The 18417-nt window shown below is 40.4% G+C and overlaps 1 protein-coding gene across 3 annotated transcripts in view; it reads right to left on the bottom strand.

The window, feature by feature from the left end:
- Window positions 1–1032: 1032 nt before the first annotated feature.
- The window catches only part of MOXD1 (monooxygenase DBH like 1), a 200284-nt gene continuing 182899 nt past the window's right edge, over window positions 1033–18417 (bottom strand). For all 3 annotated transcript variants that reach the window (XM_033939629.1, XM_033939630.1, XM_033939631.1), the window contains 4 exons: window positions 16036–16095; window positions 12013–12155; window positions 7428–7596; window positions 1033–1302 (listed from right to left, as the gene is read on the bottom strand). In XM_033939629.1, the coding sequence (XP_033795520.1) occupies window positions 1150–1302; window positions 7428–7596; window positions 12013–12155; window positions 16036–16095 (525 nt within the window). In that variant the 3' untranslated portion in view covers window positions 1033–1149. The remainder of the gene's footprint in view (window positions 1303–7427; window positions 7597–12012; window positions 12156–16035; window positions 16096–18417) is intronic.

Below are 18417 nucleotides of genomic sequence, written 5' to 3'. Positions count from 1 at the left end.
TACCCGCCCCCTATTCTTAGAAGGTTTTCAAAATACAGTCATATACAATAGTTAAGCACAAGCAAACAACAAATACTGTACTTCAGTTTCTTCAAACAAATAATTACCTGACATGGGGGGAGGGGGAGCTGTCAATTAAATTCCAACCAACTACAGTCTGGCAACATGTTTGTTTATTGAAAACTCATTTTTGTACATAATAGAATCAAGCAATATTTTTGTGTTTTATTTGGTTTTTATTTTTTATTTATTCATTTCTCTATACCTTTCTCCCAGGAGAGCTCAAAACAGTTTTACATTAATTTATTCAAGTACTCAAGCATTTTTCACTGTCTGTCCCAAAGGGGTCACAATCTATCATTGATTTTTTTTTTTTTTTCTACTAATAAACACAATTTTATGCATGTTAACTCACCCCTGTGGTTGGTTGGAATTTAATTGGTCCTCCCACTATTCCTGTTCTTTTGATTTGTATATATTTATAGGAGATTTTTTTCCTTCAATATTTGCCATATTACCAGCTAATATGTGGTAACTACTTCTATCTTATCCATAAGGCATATTCCCTGCCCAACCCATTCCATGTCCCCTTCCACTTTAAGGATTAAAGAAGAAATTACCCCATGCTAACTGTTAAGGCTCTGTGCTGTTAGTGCAGGCCCACATGTAAGACAAATCCTGTATTAATCCACTAAAACAGTTTAGTGTGATAGTGTAATAGGCCAAAACCAAATACAAAAAGTGAGAAGATATCACATATGCTGTGATGTTTGGGTAAAGATGAATTAATGAATTATACATGATTCCTTTTTTGCATTCTATGTGGTATATAGTTATGTAAAGTCTACTCTTTTTAGTCTCGGTATCCTGGTCTCGGTATCTTCCTCACTATATTCACTCTTTGTGATTTTCTTAGATCAAGAACAGCGCCACATTCTGGACTGTCTCCATACTGCAATTGCCAGCACAGTATTTATATAGTAAACTGACATTTCACTTACCAGGTAACACAAAGTCACAAACAGATTTTGTTTTAGTTTAGTAAAATTAGTTTATTAACATATAAAAACAAAATGCTACAGTAGTGACAGTGCAATCTTATGGCCCACAGCCCACAGGCTGAAGGGATACAAATCAGTGTACAAAGAGTCATCTGTTTCCTATAACGTTTACTGAGACATGTACAAGGAGCAACAGGTAGAGGAAAGGACTGTAATGGGCACAGGATGCAGAGACACATGTGAAAGGTTCTGGTTCATAGAGCTTTTTCATTTCTGGAGGGGAAACAATCATCCCCTGAACCTGAAATAAAATGAACAAATAAAAATTAAACTGACTCTCTTGTCACAGTGCTAAATTTGCAGTCAATGGCATATTTAATACTTAAAAAAAAAAATTAATAGCTTTATTGAAAATAATAAATAAACAAAACAACAGATCAAAAACAGCATATACAAATCAAAAACATAACTCTGAAGGTGTGCATAGTTCCTTTAGCATACCTCCAAAATATCACATTCAACAGCTGTATTATCCACAGTCAAAAACTCCCCATTCCCCCACCCAACCCCCCTTACCTGCAGATAATGTAATCACTTCCAATCAAAAAAGCATTGCATACCAATCATCCAGTTTCTGCACCATCATGTCTTGGGTAGGAGCCTTCGGTGACCTCCAAACTAGGGTTACCAAACATCTGGATTTAATCGGACATGTCCTCTTTTTAGAGGACTATCCAGGCATCCAAACGGCTTTACAAAACCTGGAACTTTCTCCAGGTTTTGAAAAGCTGTTGAGATTGGGGCTGTCTGGAGTGCATCTTCACATGCGCGGATGCGATGAGGCGATTTCACATTCCGCATTTGCGCAGATGAACCCTTGGTCCGAAGAGACAAGGTTTGCGTAGGGCTGGCGTTGGGGGGAGGAACAGGGTGGGGCCAGGGGCAGGGCTATGCATTCTCTTTTTCGAGATGCAAAATCTGGTAATCTTACTCCAAATAGCCACTAAAACTATTCTAGCAGCAATGAAAAATAGTTTACCAAAGATCACATCGCCTTTAGCCAGAGTGGGATCATACTGATGCAGAAATACAACGTCCGGGCTAGGCTCAGTTCTACTCCCCACAGTTTGAGAGCACATTACAAAACCCCTGAATTGCCCTGCAATGCACCACATACGGATATAAGTTCCCACAACCGAACATCCCCTCAAACAAATTCCCAACCCTTCACCCTTCATTTTACATATCCTCTCTGGTGTGCAGTACCAATGCAGAAGGGTTTAAAACCATTCTCAATCTGCAAAGTTGCCAGACGCAGGGACTTAGTGTGACCCCAGACCTGATCCCATTCCTGAGGAGTCAAAACTAACCCCAGATCTTGCTCTCAAGCCTTCATATGGCAGCAATTCCCCACCTCTAGCAGGCAAGCATTTATATATGGATCTACTGGACCTAAGCATTTATATATGCATCTACTGGACCTAAGTGTACTGGCACAGAAACCTTTTGAGCATCGGGGCCTCAGTTGGATCTCTGATGGACTGTAGTACACTGCCACCCAGTGGCAAAAGTGAGTATAGATGCCAGAACTAAATACACAGCACTGTGACTGAATCGCTGGCTCCTGCATCTTGCCCTTGTGCCAGCTCAGGTTAGGAAAGCTGTGAAATTATCATTTACAGTTTACAAATGAATGCAGGGAAACTAATAAACTGTCTCAAGGACCAGATTACACAACGAGTTACAATTGTTGTGTACAGTACACTTATAAAAGGCCTTTAAACATGACAAGAAAGTTATTCATATGTTATTTTAAAACTTTCCTTTAATAATAACTTTCCTTTCCTTTCCTATAATAATAAGCTTCTACTCATTATGACAGGGGTTGCCATACAACAGATTACAAATAATTGGAAAAATTGGGACAGGCTGAATTATAGCTTTTGGTGGAACTCTTTGTGTCAAAATGGAAAGGATAATTGCCATACATCAGGGAAATTTTAAGAAATTTCAGGTTATTTGGGAGCCATTAACAAGATACTGTAAAAATTGAAATTACTGCATAGAATAAATATTAATTTTTCCCTTTTGTTCATACACGTCCAGGGTGGGAATATTTTATGATTTATTTTGCTTATGATTAACTGTTGGGTATAAGGGAGGGGGGATATTTGATACGAGTTAGAATTTGATGATATATTAAGTGATATTAAAGTATAAATGATTGTATGATATGTTACACTTATTGTGAGTTTTAAAAATGAATAAAGATTAATTTTAAAAAAAAAACCCAAAACCTTTCCTTTAGCCACATTTTTACCACTTTTGATAAGCTATCACATATATACTGCACATATATATATATATATAGAGAGAGAGAGAGAGAGAGAGAGAGACTCAATATATTTCCATCCTACCACTCACCATAGGGGTATTTTCCTAAAGGTTCTTCTTCATACAAAACTTGTTTTATAAGTGGAAAAGGGCTCTTATGATGCATTTGTATGTGCACATACAGGAAGTATGCATACTGAAAAGATGATGTATAGGCACTCCTGGGGGAATAGTTTGGGTGGAACAGGGACACAGCTGTGATCTATGTATGTGTATAATTTATAAAATACCATAGTACACACTAAGGCAGCAATTCTATAAGTGACTCCTCCATGTAGGTATCCTGATGCCATATGGACAGTGCTTATCCCATAAGATCATCTGAGCAGCTATGTTCTAGTATAGAATACCAGCATAACCTGCCACCGGCACATCTTATATTTAGGTGGCAACAGTTACAGCAGCCAGAGATCAGGCATAACTAAACATGCTTAAATGCAGCATGGACACCATAGGAGCCAGGTTTGAGCAAACCTCTTGATGGTTTCCAAGAAGAGGTAATTGCCATTGGGTTTAGCACCCCCAATCATTTTAAACAGTTGGCTCCTATGATGGGCACGCATAGCTTTTTTAACTCTATAGAATGCATGCATAACTAGGAGACACAGTCATGTTCTATCCCTTCATTGTGGAACTTGCTTCCAGCTGCTCTACATTGGGAACCCTCCTATACCAAATTTAGATCCTTTTTGAACACTCACTTATTTCTTCATGTCTTTGGCATAACAGTGGGTGATGGCATGGCTTTGAGGGTCTACTGACACCTATAGTCTCATAGAACCCTAGAAAAAGCCAAATGGCCCATCCAGTCTGCCCATCCACAGCATCCACTATCTCCTCGTCTCCCTAAAAAGTTTCCACTTGGCTGTCCTATGCTTTCTTGAATTCAGACATAGTCTGCCTCCACCATCTCTTCCGGGAGACTATTCCACACATCTACCACCCTTTCAGTAAAAAAGTTATTTCTCTAGATTACTCCTGAGCCTATAACCTCTTAACTTCATCCTATACCCTCTCATTCCAGAGTTTTTCTTCATATGAAAAACTCTGGAATGCACATTAATGCCACTTTCTGCACATTAATGCCACTGATCTATTTAAATGTCTCTGTTCTATCCCCTCTCTCTCATCTTTCTTCCAGAGTATATTGAGGTCTCTAAGGGCTCCTTTTACTAAGCCGCGTTAGGGCTTTAATGCATGGAATAGCGCACGCTACATAGAGCTGGCGTTAGTTCTAGAAGCATAGCGCGTGGTATAGCACGTGGTAATTTCCTGCGTGTGCTAAAAACGCTAGCGCACCTTAGTAAAAAGAGCGCTAAATCTTTCCCCACATGCTTTATGGCAAAGACCACTAATCAATTTTGTAGCCGCCCTCTGGACCAACTTCATCCTATTTATATCTTTCTGAAGGAATTGCACACAGTATTCTAAATGGGGCCTCTATCCTCTTTGCTATCCAGTCACATGTCACTCTCACAGCATTCGTTTGCCACAGTACTTACACTCTTTTATAGAAAAGTGCTTAGGGTGGAATTCAGTAAATGAAAAAATTAGACGCTGAGAAGATCCGCACAGCGTCCTTTGCAGAATGCTCTCAGCAGCGTCTACTGCGAACTTTCAAGACTCCAAGTAAATAAAGCCATGGGACCAGACAACCTACACCCCAGGGTCCTCTGAGAGTTGAGCGAAGTCCTGGCGGACCCATTAGCCATACTCTTCAATCTTTCCCTACGTACCAGAAGAGTCCCCTTGGACTGGAAAACAGCTAACGTTATTCCACTTCACAAAAAAGGCTGCAAGACAGAGACAGCAAATTACAGACCGGTGAGTCTCACATCCATAGTGAGCAAGCTTATGGAAACACTGATCAAGCAGAAACTCGACACAAACCTGGACGAAGAAAACCTACGTAATCCCCACCAACACGGATTTACCAAGGGCAGGTCCTGCCAATCTAATCTGATTGGCTTCTTTGACTGGGTAACTAGACAACTGGATGCCGGGGAGTCTCTAGACGTAATATATTTGGACTTCAGCAAAGCTTTTGATAGCGTCCCACACCGCAGGTTATTGAACAAGCTGAAATCGCTGGGATTAGGGGACACACTAACTGCATGGGTTAGGGATTGGCTAAGCAGTAGACTTCAAAAGGTAGTGGTAAATGGTACCCCTTCCAAAACGTCAGACGTGACCAGTGGAGTGCCACAGGGCTCGGTCTTGGGCCCGATTCTATTCAACTTATTAATAGGTGATATGACCCAAGGGCTTAGAGGAAAAGTATCTTTGTTTGCCGACGCCGCCAAACTATGCAACATAGTAGGCAAAAGTTTTTTGTCTGACAGTATGACGCAGGACCTACTACTACTGGAACAGTGGTCATCGACTTGGCAGCTCAGCTTCAAAGCTAAAAAGTGTAAAGTAATGCACCTGGGTAAGAGAAATCCATGCAGAACTTACACACTAAATGGTGAGACCTTGGCTAGGACCACGGCGGAACGGGATTTAGGGGTGATCATTAGTGATGACATGAAGGCTGCCAATCAAGTGGAGAAGGCTTCCTCCAAGGCAAGGCAAATGATGTGTTGTATCCGTAGGGGTTTTGTCAGCAGGAGACCTGAAGTCATAATGCCGCTGTACAGATCCATGGTGAGACCTCATTTGGAGTATTGTGTTCAGTTCTGGAGACCACACTACCGGAAAGATGTGCTGCGAATTGAGTCGGTTCAGCGAATGGCCAGCAGGATGGTCTCGGGGCTCAGGGATCTCACATATGAAGAAAGGATAAATAAATTGCAGCTGTACTCACTTGAGGAACGAAGAGAGAGGGGGGACATGATTGAGACGTTCAAATATGTTACGGGCCATATTGAGGTGGAAAATGATATCTTCTGTCCTATAGGTCCCTCGACCACCAGAGGGCATCCGCTGAAAATCAGGGGAGGGAAGTTTCGTGGTGATTCCAGAAAATACTTCTTCACAGAAAGGGTGGTTGATCATTGGAACAGTCTACCTCTGCAGGTGATTGAGGCCAGCAGCGTGTCAGATTTTAAGAGAAAATGGGATATTCACGTGGGATCTCTAAGGGAGTAAAGTCAGGGGGGTGGGTCATTAGAGTGGGCAGACTTGATGGGCTATGGCCCTTTTCTGCCATCATATTCTATGTTTCTATGTTTCTATCTTACACCAAACTTTGGGCACAACCATTACACCTGTTGGAATATGGTATAAATGCTGGCATGCAACCCATGGCAGTCAGTCGCATAAATGACCTTATTCTATACCATGGCGCCTAAATTTTGGGAACGCCCCTGACTAGCTCATGCCCCTTCTATGTCCAGGTTTTGAAAAGCGTCTACCTCAGGACTGCGCATGTGCAGATGCCCTCCCGACGCAGTCCTGAGGACAAGAACAGGTTGAAGGGGCATGACTTGGGTGTAACTGGTGAAACTGGGTGGGGCTGGGGGCAGGGCTATGGCTCAGGATTTTACAGGAGTAAAAATATGGCCAAACCCTCTTTTAAGTTGCATACTATAAAATCTGGGGCTCCTTTTACGAAGCCGCATTAGCAGTTTAACGCGCGTAATAGCGTGCGTAAATTTGCCGGCCGCGGTAGCTTTTCGGACTAGCGCGGGGGTTAGCGCGCACTAAAAAGGTGCGTGCGCTAAAGCCGCTAATGCGGCTTCGTAAAAGGAGCCCTTAGTGACTTATTTTACAGAAAATAGCACAGGGCAGATCTGCACGTAAAACCAAATGAGGTGACAATTAACACCGATTACTGATTGTTGATGACTCATTCACTAATTATTTTGCACTAGATCTGTGATCCGTGCCCAAACTTGGATCTAATTCCGGGTGCTTATTTTTTAAAGGCACCTAGCTGCTTATGTTGTCTTTATAAATTGCATAAAACGGGCACCCTCTGAAAAATCCCCCACGCCCTCCTCCCAACACACACATATTCACTTGTTAGAAATCAGTCTAATTTGTCTCTTGAAAAGATGACATAGGAGTCTGTGAAAGGATTGTACCTACCGACCACTCCTCGCCCTCGTGCTTGGAACATCTCACATTCATGGGAACGCGCAGGACAAGCTCATTAAAAGAGATCCCTTTCTTTTTGGTCCACTGAAATGTGTTCATTGCATCCGTGAAAGAAAGGTTGTTATATTTCTTCGGCCTTTTGATAATAAATGGCCAAGATCTGAGGGCCAAAATTTGAAGCTATTAAAAATCAAGAAGTACAAACGCCTAAAAATTGTGTATTCACAAAACCATCCAAACCTTGCTATAGTTTTCCTCTATTTTTTTCCCCACTGAAACTAAATAAAATATTGTAGTGGATAGATGAGGAACAAATTTTGAATCTGAGTGAATGTGGGGCTTTTTTATATATACAGTACTGTATATAAATCCAACCCAAGTGTTTTAAAAACAACAATTTGTAATTTGTCTCTTTTTACATATACTGAGTAATTGTTTTCCAAACACCACAGGGAACTTGCATGACTGGATTACAGCTTTGTATCCAGAGGCCTGCAAGCAGATTTTCAAAGGCAGTTCCCCACTGAGTTTCTCCTTGAAAATGTGGGGCTGGCTGGCTCAGGGGGTTCCCGTGCTCGTGAAGTCCTCCACATAATAACCACATAGAGATGCCAAAATGAGATCCCTACGTTCTCTCCACAGGCCATGCTCTTTCTGCACTCTACTCTTCTGCCAGGGCTTGGGACTGTTATTTTGAGAATGGCTGTTAGAACAAGCATGTCAATTTGACCCTGAAGATTAAACCAGAAAAGCAACTCTTGGTGTCACAGCAGCGGTGTTAGCAAAAGAGTTGAAAACAATTTATTAAGATTCTTGTTTAATTTGGGACTTTATTGAAACTTAAGAGTCCAATTGATGCAAACAAAAACAGACTTCTGATTATGACGGGGGTGGCCATGCAGTTAATAACGAGAAATTGGAAGAACTGGGACAGATTAAACTTTACTTTTTGGTGGGAAACTCTTTGTCAATATTATAGTTATGAAAGAATGAATGCTGAACAATTGGGGCATAATAAAAAGTTTAAAGAAACATAGGGTCCATTAGCGGCATGTGCTAAAACTGATTAATTGAATAAACCTTTAATTCCTAGTTGATTTCTACACACATCCAGAGAGGGAGTGGGGGGAGGGGAGAATGTACTTTGCATTAATATTTGTTTAGCTTTGTTTCATGAATGAACATCATACATATCCAGGTGGGAGAGGGGGTTAGGGTGGGAAGGGGAGATAAAACAGTTTTATATTTTATTGTTGGAATAGAGTGCAATATGGTACGTTACTTGAATGTTCATGTGTTTGCACTTTGTATTTGATATCAAAAATGAATAAAGAATTTTTAAAATATATATATTTGTTTGGCTACAAGTGCTGTTTAATGTATTATTTGATTGTATATTGTTTGCACTTTGTATTTGATCTGAAAATCAATAAAGATTTACAAAAAAAAAAAAGATTTTTCTTCTCATGCTGATTTAACCGAATCACTGTAACGCAGTAAATGACAGCAGATAAAGACCCACACAGTCCGTTTAGTCTGCTCAACAAGGTGGCCAGAGCCGCGCCCGCCACCCTGCGGGGACCCCAATCACCCGTGCTTAAAACTGGTTACCAGATGTCTGGATTTACCTGGATATGTCCTCTTTTGAGAGGACTGCCAAGGCGTCCGGATGGCTTTTCAAAACCTAGCACTTTGTTTGGGTTTTGAAAAACACTGCGATCAGGGCCGTATCTAGAGGGCATCTGCATGGATGCAACGTGGTGTCATCACATGCATATGCACCTGCGTGTGACATCATCTTGTCGCATCCGCGTGTGCGCACATGCCCTCCAGATGTGGCCCCGAAAAGACAAGGTTTGTGTGGGGCTGGGATTAGGGGCAGAACAAGGAGGGGCTGGGCCCGGAATGAGGTGGGTGCAGAATGGGGAGGGAAGGGGCTGCGCGTCCTCTTTTTTTTTCAGACCAAAAGTCTGGTAACTCTATTTAAAACACTAAGGTGGCAGTTCTATATCTGAAGCACCCAGAGAGCACCTGTATTATAAAGTCATACGAATTGTAAAGGTAATTTTTTTGTTAAATTTTTACTTTTTAAGTATATAACTAACAGGCAAAAAAATCACTACCCTGTGAACTGTCATTGTATACAAACAGTTAATCAAACGAGCCTCAGACATACTGACTGAATATACAATTTCATGTCAGGTACTTTTAGCCAATAAGGTAACACGTCCTTAATCTTCGGCTCCTCTTACATGTCGGGTGGGAATTTCAGTAAAAAACTGTTCTGTATTATTGGATTTGCCTGTTTCTCTTGTGGTCTCTTGAATAAAAATGATGTTAAAAAAAAAAACTCAAGCAAAATCTGAGAAAAACCTGAACCCCACCCGACTGTAGAGCAATAAATATAATTAACAGTGTACAATCACACAACAGTGTGCCACAAAGTTAAAACAAAAAGTGCATATAACACAAAAAACACAAAAAAGCCAAGTACTTAGCTGGGAGAAAATTCCTCTCAGGCCAGTCCAGAAACTATACTGTAAAGTCATATATACATTTATGTGCTTAGGTGTGAGCTGGTATAGTTTGTTGCACCTAAATGCTGAGATATGGGTGTAAGATGCACATACACCCTTGCATCCCGTCCAAACTCCCCTCATATTTGGCCCACATATAGGCACCACCTGTAAAATGCACACTACATAGGATGCATGAATTTATGGAATACCGCTTGGGTGCATATTTGGTATTTGCATGTGTGTGTATGCCAGTGTATCGCAAGCTTTGTGCCGTGACAAACTAGTGTGCTATAGCAGATTCCAGAGTGCCCCGACGAGAAACCGGTAAGGAGGAGAGGCACCGGCTGACTTCTTATAGGGCATGCCTCTCGTGGCATTATACATCTGGGCCCTTATACATCTGGGTACTAAAATACCAATAAACTCACATAAGTGCTGACATGTATTATTTACTGCCTTTTTGAAGGAATTCACACAAGATGGTGTACAGCAAGTATAAATCAAACATTGCCTCTAGTAATGTTTTAAACATTGAGAAATGTAAAATAGTTGCTCTCACCAGATATGAGACTTTATCCGAGAATTGCACCAGCAGGTGCACAGATAATAGGTCAACAAAGTGCAACAGTGTTTACCCATGTGCATTCCTTCATGTATTTTAAAAAATATTCTTCTTTTTTTTTAATCTTTATTGATTTTTAATCTAAAACAGTGTCATACAAATGAACAAACAGTAGGTATTACATACATTACACTAATATCTGTACAGGTAACATATATATCATTCAAGATTTTCAGTTTTCCTACATATAACATAATATATATTATAAATAAAGAATAAAGTTACCCAAATGTCACCATCAATATTTATTCCCCTCCCTACAACCCCCCACCCACCATGGATGTGTAAAGGTGAAAGATAAGATAAATATACATTATTATAATTTTACAAATTTAGTCAATGGGCTCCAAACTTTATTAAATACACCACTAAATCCCCTACACTCTGCATTAATTCTTTCATATCTGTAAGTGGTGCACACGTTCACCCACCAAAAAGTATAACTTATTCTGTCATGGTTCTTCCAGTTACTCGTTATCAATTGAATGGCTATACCTGTCATATCATAAATAGACGACTCATATTTATCTAGAGTGGGTTTCACATGTAATATCGTTCCACAAATTATAGCCTCATATGATAGTGGAACGTTTGAATCCAAAACTAAATTTATTTGTCCCCAAATTGACTTCCAAAATATAAATATAAACGGACAAAAATATAACAGATGATCCAAAGTCCCTATATCAATATGACAATGCCAGCATCTATTAGACTTAGAACTATCTATTTTATTTAATTGAACCGGGGTCCAAAAAATCCTATGCAACAAAAATAACCATGTTTGCCTCATAGATGCTGACGCTGTACATTTCAATCTCCAAGTCCAAATTCGTGACCAACGAGCCACAGAAATATACTGTTTTATCTCGATGCTCCGGATGTCTCTAAGACTGTTTTTTGGTTTTTTGTTTAAAAATCCAGAAATCAATTTGTACCACTGGGCAGCCTGATGTCCTACTAGATCAGTTTGGTAGCAAAGGATCTGCAGGCTAAAATAAGTTTATAAATTTTTCCATTCAGGGAACCCACACTGAATATCCTGCTTCAACTGCAACCACCTATATTGTTGAGATTTTAAAATTCCAAATGATTAGCAGCAATACTGCCAGAGTCTGACACATCCTGACTTGGATATCTGAATTCCAATGTCTATGTTCTATCTAAAATGGGTTTGTATATGAATGGTGGCACTGAATATTAAACTCTGGTGCTAGCATTTACGTTAAGCCTCTTGCTACCACCACTGGAAATTATATCAATTGACTGGGCATTCCCCCATTGTAGGTTGTCACAGTGTCAACAGAATTCCATGATGTAACTGGCTCCACCCATTTGTAATCCTCTGTGTAAAACTGAAAGATGGGTGTATGTTTTCCTTCCTGTAATATACAGTATACACATTGATGCACATGAATATAATTTTGCTGCTTACGTCATTGGCTTGTAGATTTCCTTCACGCCGATAAATTGCAATTGCTCTGTTATTTCTGGGATGCTTTCACATCGAGCAAGGTTGATTTTTGGATAGTATAGCAAATATGACAAGCACATTTCATCTCTGGTGCTTAGACCACCCTGAAAAAGAAAATAAAATTCTGTATCAGCATTCCAGTTGCTTACAGAACCTTGCTTACGTGGAGGGGTATTTTTAATAGGATGTCTAAGCCTGACTTTGGACATTTCCTGCAAGACGTGCAAAGTTGGAGGATTAGAAACAGCCATTTTTGAAACTATCAAAACATCAAAATGCCCATCTAAAAAAAAATAATAATAATTGCCTACTTAGATGTCCAACCTTAGAAAGTTCAATTTTGTCCACCATTTTTGACCACAAAAACATCCAAGTTCATAACGTCCAAATCCAGACCATTTGGGCATGGGAAGAACCAACATTGAATGGACTGGCCACAAAGACAAACCAACAAAGCAGTGGGGCACCTTAATGGGTACTGCTACAGAAGAACACCTCAGCATAATCCCCTTATAATGTATGATGAATCCTCTACAACTTCTCCAAAACCTACTATACCCACCTGACTACCACCCCAATGGCTCTTATTGCTGCAGGTGGTACCTATATGGCAGTATAGTAGGATTTTGGTGGTCTCACACTTTCCACCATAAATGTAGTGGTTAGAGTGGTTTATGGGCCTGGGTCCTCCTTTCTATGGCTCACTAGCCTACTTAGCAGACACCTGTGTGATGCTCTATTAGGACTTTCCATACTAGATGCTGCTGTTCCAGAGACAGGTGTGTACTGTTTCATTCAGATTTGGGGGGGGAGGTTGGAGGGTTGGGAGGGGGATCAGTGATACTGGGGGAGTGTCGAGGGGGGTCATAACTTTATCCCTCTAGTAGTCATCTGGTCAGTTTGGGTACCTTTTTGGCATTTGACGCTTTTAAAACAGGTCTTGATCAGAACCTCTAAGTTCCGTCCAGGATGTCTTGGGAAAGGGTTGATTACCGCAAGATGTCAAAGTCTAAGCCTACCCAAAGCCCACCCAGAACACACTTCCAATACACCCCCTATAGTTTTGGGTGCACAGTGGCTGGGACGCCTCACAAGATGTCCAGAAAGATGGTTTTGAAAATCGGCACTCGGATGTCCTGGTGATTATGATGTCCAAATGCCGATTTATGCTGCCTTTTGGACATCTTAGTGTTTTGAAAATGCCCCTAATAGTGTATTGCTTGAAAATAAAAAAGCCATACCCTATATATTTCCAGAGTGACAGACTACTGTAGAAATCTGTGTGACATCTGCTGCTGGGTAGTCAAAGGCAACGCCATAAAATCCAGTGGAGTTCCCACCGAGATACTAACATACCAGCTATGTGTTGGGTGGGAACTGAGCACATTTCATTCTAAGCTACACCTTTGACATGGAGTTTAGTCATTTGTCTTCCATACACACTAGTTTGTCAAATTAACTGTAGTTTTCGGGTGCTATTTTTTCAAGGTTTGTTCTCCAAAATTTGCCAAGCAGACTCACACACAGGAGGTCATTTTACATGGAGTGTGCCAACATTTAGGCATCAAGGTGCCCGTTGGAGGAGGTGGAGACGTAGACTGTATCTGAATACAAGACAGCAAACACATGATTGGGATTGGGATCCAATGATCAACTTCAGCCGGAGATTAGAGCCTACTGGACTTCTATTCTGTATTGGGACTCTAAGGGTTTTATTTATTTATTTTAATTTTATTCTTTTAATTGTTCTTTTGTATAATGTGAATCGTACCCTTCCCTCATCATTCTAGGACTTCTGTGATGTCTTTACTATTTCAATAGTTGTTACTGAGGTACTGGATTGTGAGCCTTCGGGACAGATAGTACCTAATTTTGTTTGTAACCGCTTAGATCTGTGATATGCTGGAGCGGGATGTCAAATATTCATAAACATAAACATGAGATCTCAAATGGAGAGGACTTAATGGACCATATGTTTTTTTCTGCCATCATTTTTCTCTGTTTCTAGGTGCTTTTTTTGAATTTATTTTGTTTCCCAGTATAAAATTAGTCCTCTCAATGCTGAAACAATGATGTTTTCCATGCCAATAATGGGCTGGATGTGATGCATGTATTAGTAAAGAAGAAACAGCTAATAAAAATTGGCTTGGCCGGCTTGCCCCAGATATTAAATTTCAGAGTCCCCAGCACTGAATATCTGGGATTGCCGGGCAGCTGCACTGCCTCCCCAAGTTAAATAATGGGACCGGTATGTCCCAACATTTAATCATTTCAATCCTAACTTTAAACGAGTAAGCTATCCATGTAAAGATAGGACTGCTGTTTGTGGACCACTCATACCATTAGTGCAATGGTTACTATCTGTGTAACTTTGTCTCCACCCCCAGTATGCTCTTGGTTCTGGTTCCTCCACAGCAAAGGAGCCTAGTTGTCAATGTGGACTACCATTAAAATGTATTTTACCACTAATTAATGATATTTTAGCACAGGTCCCATTTAATGCAATGAGACCTAATCACTAATAATGGTAGCCCACATCGATAACTTCTCCCCTGAAATTGATATTTTATCTATATATCTTTTTTTTAATGTATTTGAATTTGGTTCATACCTTTATCAATTGCAACTTGAGTTACATTCAGGTACAGCAGGTATTTCAATCTATATGTTAAAAAAAACCAAACCCATTATCTGTTCACTTAATGCTGACAGTAAACAAAATACTACTTTTTATTTATGAGTGTTGATCAGTAAACAGGGGCGTAGCTACTATTGAGCATACCCAGCAAAATGTCCAGGGCCACCAAATCGTAGCTTTCTCTTCATATCCTCCCTCCCTCCCTCCAGTATTTGGGTCCAGCATGTGTCTGGCCCGCCACTCCCACTCCACCAGTCCTCCAAGTACCACAGTATGTTGCCAGTCCAGGCCTTGTGAAAGGCGCCTCTCTCTATCTATTTCTCTGCAAATCCCACCTCAATGATATAACTTCCATTAGGTAGGACATGCAGAAGACAGGTTCTGCCAGCCGCTTTCACTGAGTTGTGTACCAATAACACATTGTGGTATTTGGAGGACTAGTGGGGAGTGGGAAGGGAGAGCTAGACAGATGCAGGACCCAGGCATGGGACCTGGAACAAAGTGAAAGGGGAAGACAGAGCGAGAGATACTAAACATACTAGACCTTGGGTAAGGGCAAGCAACGAAAAGAGAAGAAAGAGAGAGAGAAAGGCTTAGTTAAAGGAGAGGGGGAGAGAGGGGGCTGGACTGCAGGGGCAGAGGGAAGAGAGAGAGAGTGTGAGACACTGGGCCAACAGGGGGGAGGAGAAAGAGGTGGTAGGGTGGTCATGGGTGGGGTTGCAGGAGGAAGGGAAGAGAGGAGATAATCTGGACAAAGAGATGTTGGCAGTGAATGGAGCAAGGAACAAGGGCAATAATGGACACAAAGGAAGAGATAAAGACACAGAGGGGCATGCTGTACAGAGTAAGATAGGGATACATAGGAGAGATGCTGAACATGGGAAGAGGATAGGACAGAGATACAGAGGGGACACCCTGCACTGGATGGACTGGGACACACAATGGATGATAGAAATAGAGAAGAAATGTTGGGAAAGGCAGAAGAGAGACATTAGGACAAAAGCAATGTTCAGACAATAAGGGTAGGAAAAAAATGTGTTGTTTTTTTTTTCTAACTGCAATATGTCAGCATTGTGAAACATGCCTCCCCCTCCCCTCCCTCGCCCGATACCAGTGCCCACTATCCTGAAAATTATGGTGTCAAAGGGGAATCTCTTTGAATTTTTCTCACCAGCAGATTCAGTCCTAACTACACCTCTACCAGTAAATGTATGTTAAGTTACTTCATTAATACAGGGAAATTTTTTTATTTTTAAAAAACCCAGTCTAGAAAAAGTCAATACGAATTTTCTGTGTAAATTCAAATGCATTAAAACTGTCAAGAAATAGAAACTCTGCACTCTTACCCATGTCATCCTGTTTCGATCTCTGGTGTTGTAACGACATTCAGTGACTAAATTATCACCCTGGAATAAAAAGAACAAAATTAAAAGGCTGAAGTGATTCTTTGACACTGTTCTTTTTTCTTATAATATTAGTTTCATATTTACAGTATTCTTCTTAAGATAAGCTTTGTTAAAGACAATAAGGATACTGCAGTCTTACTTAAGAAACAAATTCAAACTTCTCAAGTTGACATAGAGAGGAATGACACAGGAAAAGCCATTTGATTAGAACAGCTAATCATACATCTTTCTCTGGTACATAAATACAGATTTTTGTTCTCCGTTTGTTTCTTTTGTAGCCGCTTTGGGAAGACACGTCTAATCCTTTAGCACGAAAGGTGTATGTTATTGAAGTTGGCACTAAACTCTGCAGAAGGATGGACAGTCCATGTGGACTAGAAAATAATGATGTTTTAAGAAAATCTGAAAGTTAGTTAAGAGTTTGCAAAAATAAAAAATTACGTAGTGCCATGCATGTAATGCAGAAAAATGCAAGAGAACAGTACATAAAGAGTAATTCTATGGAGTATGCACGAACAGTTGTGTGCCTAAGTACTAATCTGTATAAATGATGCACATCTCTTATCTTAAAGGGATCAGGACCCTTTAAGATAAGTCACGCTGTTTTGATAAATGATATATTTATGACCATTAGCATTATAAGGAGGGTTTTTTTGACCGATGATTGAGGATATCCCATTCAATAGGCTGGCATAGCTAGTTATGAGTGAGTCTGAAGGGAGTCTGAGATCTTTATTTCTCCTTTAAAGACGTGTTTAAAAATGGAACGTATGATGGCCATACAACAGGGACATTATAGGAAATTTATGGATGTTTGGGAGCCATTGACAAAATTCTGTAAGGAGTGATTGTTGATTCTGCCCTTTGATCATAGATCATACACATCCAGGGTGGGTGGGAGGATACTTTTTAAAAAAAAAAATACTTTATTCATTTCATATCTTAAATCAAGTACAATAAATACAAATATCAATTTCACTTTCAAATACATTTGACCTCTTATAAATAACCCTTATAAAATATAATAATATCCCCCTTCCTTATATAATTATGAAAAATATATTCTTCTATTATAATCAAAAAATACCCCCCCTACCCCCCCTTATTTTCTTTAAAAAAATGGCGCTTCAGAATGGAAGCCTAACTGTTCATAAAAACGCAGACCCCTGAAGAAGCCAATAATTTGGCGAAACAGGTCCCGTTGGGCCAAGAATAAAACTTTAGAAGAACCGTCATAAAAAACAAGATAAGTGCTAGTTCTTTTCACATTTTCATATTTATCGCACTACGCACTTTAAGGTGTTGCAAGCACGAGTAGTTTAAATTTAAAAAAACAAATAGTACACACAGAGCTCAATGAAAGATATCCAGTACCTGCTTAAGCTGATTTAAGAAATCAATGACTAATCAGTGCAGGGATCTGAGAGCTCAGTTGCAAATTATATGACACATATTGGAGGCAATTGCGTTTTAAAAGTCCCTAAAGGCAGCTAGTTTGATAACAAAAGAGGACTTTTATCCATTGTTTATTATTTATGTTGTATCTCATCATATCTTATGCTATGGGGCTCATAATCGAAAGAAAAACATCCAAAAACCAGCCTAAGTCAGCACTTGGACGATCATAAACGAAAGACGTCCAAGTGCCGATAATCAAACCGGGTTTTGGACGTATTTCTAAATGACCTAGGCCTTCATAGTGCCACTGAATGACCATAGCTAAACAGGGCGTTTCAGGAGGAGTGTCGAGGGCGGGATTTGGGCGGGATGTGGGCCAGCTTAGACTTAGTCGTACTGAATGTATAACCGAAAGTTATACAGCATAGGATCGACGGAACTTGGACGTTGCGACTTAGACCATTTAAAACATGGTCTAAGTCACAAAAAAAAACACCTAAAGTCACCAGATAAGCACTGCAAACACATAATACAGACCCCCACACACTACCCCAGTGATCACCGACCCCCCTCCAACACCATAAAAATCATAATCACACCTTTAAAATTCAGCCTCCAGTTGTCCTGTACAGAGGCATCTTAAGCCATCTTGGGGGTGGGTTAGGGACCCATGAAGAGAAGGCCCCATGCCCATAAGCCCCTGTAATCCCTGCATTGATACTGAAACATGTGCACTCCCCTATACACCCCCAAAACTCTTTTGTACTGGCATATAAGTGGCTCCTGCAGCCATAAGGGCTATTAGGGTGGTAGATAAGTGGGTCTAGGGGATTCTGAAGGTGGTTTGGGGGGCTCACTATGACCTATAATGGAGCTGTAGTGAGATGATGGCATGGCACCCTTTTTGTGAAGTTCACAGCAGTG

Source organism: Geotrypetes seraphini, chromosome 3 (genome assembly GCF_902459505.1).
Source record: "Geotrypetes seraphini chromosome 3, aGeoSer1.1, whole genome shotgun sequence".
Classification (NCBI taxonomy): Eukaryota; Metazoa; Chordata; class Amphibia; order Gymnophiona; family Dermophiidae; genus Geotrypetes; species Geotrypetes seraphini.
This window is presented reverse-complemented; position numbering and strand designations above follow the sequence as displayed.